General features: G+C 48.0%; 1 protein-coding gene across 1 annotated transcript; it reads left to right on the top strand.

Annotated features, from left to right (window-relative positions):
* The first annotated feature begins 3,155 nt into the window (after positions 1-3,155).
* LOC144164118 (uncharacterized) lies at positions 3,156-3,737 on the top strand. The gene has a single exon (XM_077694663.1). The coding sequence runs from the start codon at positions 3,156-3,158 to the stop codon at positions 3,735-3,737; it is 582 nt and encodes a 193-aa protein (XP_077550789.1).
* The last annotated feature ends 2,838 nt before the right edge of the window (positions 3,738-6,575 follow it).

Raw genomic sequence — 6,575 nt, forward strand, 5'->3', positions numbered from 1 at the left:
AGAGAAACGCTTGTTCTGTACAAGCGTTTCTCTTCTGCGGGCATAACTTTCTCGAGGTCAGCGTGCCTTGCTTCAAAAGAAAACGTAATTTATATTGTTCAATCCACAAAAGAGGAGGCTCTGTGTGCAACTAGATCAGACGCTACGCGATGTTTCCGCGCGAGGTATTCCATTCATGTGAGGGCACTTGCGACTGCAGAACTACTAACTGGACCACGTACATGGGTGTTACATATGGGTATTTGATCCGAAAGGGATGCTCCATACGTGTAACAGTATGAAATTCACATTTGTTTGTATATAGCGAAAGTGCTCCCGCTAATAAGTGCCCGCTCTGCCAAGAAACGTCTGGGATTCAAGTTGTAGCCCATAACGCCAGTTGTATAAAAACACGCCCCAAAAAAGAAACTCTTTAAGAGAAGGCTATCACAAGAAATTCCATTGGATGGGGAGGGGGTGGGGAGAGGGGTAGGCAGAACATCTAATAGGGGCATTGGAATAAATTATGGAATATTCATATTCGGGTATTTTTTTCTCTCCGCGCCAACGGGTCCGGCGTGAGACCTTTCTTAGAAAGAAATAGCGCTTTTTTTACCATGAATACCTTTGCAGCAAAAGTCACAGGCGGAAAATATAGTTCCCTGAGGACACCCCTCACTGGTTTGGAGTTACCGGAATCACAACGGATGGGATAAATAAAGTTTGCCCTCCGCCTGATCCTCCCCGAGCTCAAAAATTTCGTCCTGCGTTTTTATATTTCGAGCTTTGATTGCGGCACGTCTTATCTCTATTTTTCATTTTTTTTCAGTGGCTTAGACAACAAATTCATTGTTTCTTTTGCGAGAAGAGGCGGTAATGTTATGATATCTAATTGCTCGCCAAACATTTGGGAACGTTAACGCCTATAAGTGTCCGCCCCATATGTGTTTATATGTATTTAATACGGCGGTATAAGCACGTGAAGTATTAGATGAAGCAGAGTACAACCGCTAGGTGATAAATTACGCTGCTATACCTGTATTTGGGGGCCCTCTTTGTTGCCAAATTTATTGCGCACTTATGTGTATTTACCGTCTGCTAGCCACCCTACTAACAAGCTGCTCGTACACCACGGCAACATGTAATCCCCTCGCTTAGTGTGGGCTTTTCAAAATTCAGTAACCAGGCATGGTATCTGCGAAGAAAAAAAAAAGAGAGAGAAGAAGAATCTGCGGGAGAATGCAAAGCTTTCAAACACGCCCCCCAGTTGGGTCGGCAACGGTCTAATTAGTGTCGCATGATGGCCGCCGCTCCAAATTCCCGGCAAGTGCACTACTCATAATTCCCGAGCTCGCGCGACGTCACTCCCAACCTTCATTATGCGGCCGTTATGCGACACGCCCAACGACCTTCGCCGAGGTCGTTTTTTTTTTTTTTTTTTCGTTTTCTCTTTCGCGCGCGCTTCTCGGCATCGACGCGAAAAGGCGCGCTCAGCGTGTTGGCTCAGCTGGCGGTGAAGTCGCGACCCGTGCGCAGATTGATTCTCTTTCGCGCGCGCTTCGCGACATCGACGCACAAAAGGTCGAAATCGTATTCAGCTCCTTTATTCATTTATTTATTTTAGATTCCAGAAATTTATTCAGCTGATTTCGACAAGAAATTCAGAATCTCTTGCAAGCGTACGCTTTTTTGAGACCTTACAGTAATATTTTTGGGCGATCTGTCAAGCGCTGTACTCAGAGCAGTTGTTTTGTTGCAATGTTAACTTCGCAAAGCGATGAATTTGTACTGTCCCTCCCTTTGCGCTGGCACCCGCCGCGGTGGCTCAGTGGCTAAGGCGTTGCGCTGCTGAGCAGTAGGTCGCGGGTTCGATTTCCGGCCGCGGCGGCCGCTTTTCTGATGGAGGCGAAAAGCAAAAAGGCCCGTGTGTTCGAGATTTCGGCGCACGTTCAAGATCATCAGGTGGTCAAAATTAATCCGGAGTCCTCCACCACGGCGCGCCTCATCGCCTGCGTTTCGTCGGCGCGTTAAACCGTACAATCAAATAAAGAAAAACGTTTGAGAATTCTTCCCGGATGAACTACTCGACAAGTGGGAAGTTTAGGCGGCGAAAGCAAGACCATGCATGTGAAAGCGAAACCATGCAAGACTTTTCCCGCACTGAGTAAATGCATCTACTAACGATCTAAATGTATACCGATGCGTAGTGAAAGATAAAGGTACACTGTTGGATTCATTCTTCATGATCGATGCGCGTATTGTCTTATCTAGAACCGTTCCTTTCTCGCGATTTTCAAGTAACCGTTTTAACACACTGGAAGCCCGGCTTTACGCACGTGCGTGTTTAAAGGTCCGGTTGATCAACCAGTCTATGGAGACATGCACTAGTTTTGTGACAACGCCATCGGTCACACTAAAAAGCTTTCTCTAACATTTCCGTTGGCCCGAAGAAGGAATTTTTCGATTGTTTACACTGTGAATTTTTACGTGTTGTAGTGTAAGTTTCTAACAGTAGGGCGCGCATGGCTGTTAGGGGCCGAACGGATTTTTTTTTTTTTTTTGGCGGGAACGGACAAAAGCGGACTGGCGCGAAAAAATACTTTGGGCGCGTGATGGCTTCAACGCGAGTTGACCCGCATATTGTTTCGTTTTGTGCTATCCTCGCCGATGACTCCAAAGAAGAGGAGTTTGTGCGGCAGTTTCGGCTAGCTCCAGTGCCTGCTGCAGCCCGACCGGAACGTGCAAGTACTTCTGCCGGTTGTAAGCCAACTTCGGAATTCTGGGGACTGTGCAATGAACTTGGGTTCAACCCGGATCTGCCCAACTGCACGGGAGACGTCGTCACCTATCGCCGAAAGAGCGCCAAGGGGTTCCGAGCAGCTTTTCGTTGCAATACATGCAGAAAGCAGCTGTCGCAGCTGCGTGGAACTGCTGCGCTGCATGGACAGATGGGTGAGGGAAGCTTCTTTGCCCGCGTGGACTGTTTGGGCCGACCGAACGTGCACTTATCCCGGCGAGAAGTGCTTTGGCTGACGTACTGCATGGCCAAGGACCTCTCATCTTTCCACATGAAAGACCTGGTCAGGGGCCTTTTCTGCCTGAGCAGGCAGACGAGGACGGATTGGAGCATGTACGTTCGCGAAGTGGTGCAACGCGAGCTGCTCGAAAGACCTCCCATGGGCGGACCAGGCGAGATCATTCAAGTGGACGAATGCCTCATGAGGGGCAAAAGAAAGGCCAACCGCGGCCGAATGTTGAGCGGAGACAATGTTCCAGCCAAGCGCCAGAACAACCACGGCGGCGTGGTTGACCGGGGCCCCTGGGTGTTTGGCCTCCTGTGGGTGAGGACTGGAGAACTGCGGCTTTTCAAAGTCGACCAGCGGGATGCCAGAACGCTGGGCGAGAAGATAGCTCAGAACGTACTGCCGGGCACCACCATCCACAGTGATGAATGGGGCGCCTACCACTGCATACCGCGTTTGCTTGATTCGCAAGGGAACAACATGAACTTGGATTGGAAGTTCGTAAACCATTCTGAGAACTTTGTGGACCCCACGACGGGGGTTCACACACAAGGAATCGAAAGTTGTTGGCAGAAAGCGAAGCGGAGGCTTGTGCGCAACGGGAAGAAAGTTCCAGACGAACTTCTTGAATCTCACCTCTACTGGGTGTGGTGGTTGTCCCTAAACGGCCGCTGGAGGTGCACCGACCCTTTCCTCAGGCTCATTGAAGCCATTTCCCGCCGCTACCCCATGTAGGCGAACTTTCGCAGCCCCAAAGTTCAGCTATTGCGAAGTGCAATTAATAAGTGCAATTGTAACCTAGCAATCAAAAGCCACATTGCAAAGTGCAATTATTAAGTATAATTGTAATCTACAAGTCAAAACCTACATTGCAAAGTGCAATTGTAATCTAGCAATCCAAAGCCACATTGCAAAGTGCAATTATTCAGTATAATTGTAATCTACAAGTCAAAACCTACATTGCAAAGTGCAATCATTAAGTGCAATTGTAATTGTAATCAACCAATCAAAAGCTACATTGCAAAGTGCGGCTATGTTAGGTGCTGCCATTGTAATCTACAAGTAAAAAGTGAGTGCCTAAATAAATTACTTTGGCATACTTTTAGACTTTTTGTAGTGTGAAACATGTAGTGTGTCTGACAGAATTACAATGCATTTTCATGTTGTCATTTAGTGGGAAAAATTGAAGTATACTTACACTAACGCTTGAGTCTTTAAGGTTGCGAAGCTAAATGCCGCCTTCACTACCATTACGAAGGTTTGAGTCCAGGATTGCATCCGATTTGCTTCTGCAACGACCTTTAATCCATCATTGTTCCTATACATGTGTTATTTATAACCAATCTTGGCCAACCTCCCTAAGTGGGAATGCTTGATTTGACAGATGTGCGCCGCGGACGCTGGGCGGTCGTCGCGAGGCGCGCACGCACAAGCGCTCGCTATTTTCTTGGTTTTTTGACTGCCGCACGGTGGCCGCAATCTTGGCCCATCTCTCTGAGCGGGTATGCTTGGGTTGACAAACGTGCGCCGGTGACGCTGGGCGGTCGTCGCAAGGCGCGTACACTTGAGCGCTTCTCATTTTATTTGTTTTATTAACTGCCGGGCAGGCGCCGCGAGGTCCACGCTCACGTGCTCGCGATCGGCAATTTATTGGTGTGTTTAACTACGGACACGAAATATTACAATCTCCTAAACAGCTCCTTTGGTAAAGTTCACCGGCGGAAAGGGTTTTTTTTTTTATTTGATTGTAGCTAGGGTTTAACGCGCCGACGAAACGCAGGCGATGAGGCGCGCCGTGGTGGAGGGCTCCGGATTAATTTTGACCACCTGGTGATCTTGAACGTGCGCCGAAATCTCGAACACACGGGCCTTTTTGCTTTTCGCCTCCATCAGAAAAGCGGCCGCCGCGGCCGGAAATCGAACCCGCGACCTACTGCTCAGCAGCGCAACGCCTTAGCCACTGAGCCACCGCGGCGGGTGCCAGCGCAAAGGGAGGGACAGTACAAATTCATCGCTTTGCGAAGTTAACATTGCAACAAAACAACTGCTCTGAGTACAGCGCTTGACAGATCGCCCAAAAATATTACTGCAAGGTCTCAAAAAAGCGTACGCTTGCAAGAGATTCTGAATTTCTTGTCGAAATCAGCTGAATAAATTTCTGGAATCTAAAATAAATAAATGAATAAAGGAGCTGAATACGATTTCGACCTTTTGTGCGTCGATGTCGCGAAGCGCGCGCGAAAGAGAATCAATCTGCGCACGGGTCGCGACTTCACCGCCAGCTGAGCCAACACGCTGAGCGCGCCTTTTCGCGTCGATGCCGAGAAGCGCGCGCGAAAGAGAAAACGAAAAAAAAAAAAAAAAAAAAACGACCTCGGCGAAGGTCGTTGGGCGTGTCGCATAACGGCCGCATAATGAAGGTTGGGCGTGACGTCGCGCGAGCTCGGGAATTATGCGTAGTGCACTTGCCGGGAATTTGGAGCGGCGGCCATCATGCGACACTAATTAGACCGTTGCCGTTGGGTCAACCTATGGCTCAACAGCAAGACGACAGCACTTCATCGGCGCCCCGTTTTATTTGGAGACTTCCGCCTACTATTATACATTCCTGCATGATTTTGTTGCAGTATGTAGTATAGTATATATACATGCAAATAACGTTACGGCACACGTTTTTGCAAAGTTGCGTTCACGGGCGCTGAAGGCAGTCTCCGCGGCGGGACCGACTCACAGTTGCGCGTGTCTGTCGCGGCAGGCGCTGCGCTCGCGCGGCAAACTTCGCTGTCCGGAGCCTATACTCTGCTTCCCATCTATCTATTTTGATTGCAAATCATTTGTAAAAAAAAACAGGCTGCTGAATTTTTATAGCCTTCTTGTTCAGACAAGGAAATGTGTGGAAAAGCCGTTGGTTTGTTTCAGAAAAGATTTTGTGCTCCCGCAAATGTGGTTTCAATACATTTTACCGCATTTAAAGTAGGATACAATAAGCTTGAAAAGTGGTGTATAAGTGATCTTCCGCTGTTAGTTTTTGCTTGTGTCATTTTCTCATTATTTTAACGTGCCTCTTTTTCTGTAAAACGCAGCTAAAAATATTTTGAGTACAATAGACCAGACAAAGGACCCATGCGATGATTTCTACAGCTATGTCTGCGGCTCTTCTAGCTCAGGCTTCGGCGAACTAACGGTAAATCTCCGAGAGCGCAACCCGTTAGGTATGTATCTGAGCATCTTTCTATTCAGTACAGTATAATCTACTAAAACTGGTTTAAGTTGTTATCATTATATTAAATGCAGAGCATTTCAGTAACTGACGATGTCACCCGCGTTGACGTCCGTATTCCTCACCGTCGTTGTCCCTACTATACATAAAAAAATACTATCCGGCACCCGGTTTCGATCCCTCTACCCTGCGGGCGGAACGCAATGTACATGTTATATACCCACTGCGCCACAAAGCGGACACAGAATGGGACGCTACGAACGCGCCTTATATCGTTGACGCATTCAAATTACTGCTGACGAGCGCTCTCTCGTCAGCAGTTGTCACAAATGCAACAACATTAACGTAACGCA

This window comes from Haemaphysalis longicornis, unplaced genomic scaffold, assembly GCF_048455015.1.
Source record: "Haemaphysalis longicornis isolate Haplotype H1 unplaced genomic scaffold, Haemaphysalis longicornis Haplotype H1 scaffold_13, whole genome shotgun sequence".
NCBI classification, from domain to species: domain Eukaryota; kingdom Metazoa; phylum Arthropoda; class Arachnida; order Ixodida; family Ixodidae; genus Haemaphysalis; species Haemaphysalis longicornis.

What these genes read in the sequence shown, in the direction of transcription:
- LOC144164118 (XM_077694663.1), top strand. Translation starts at nt 3,156, where the DNA reads ATGGGCGGACCAGGCGAGATCATTCAAGTGGACGAATGCCTCATGAGG.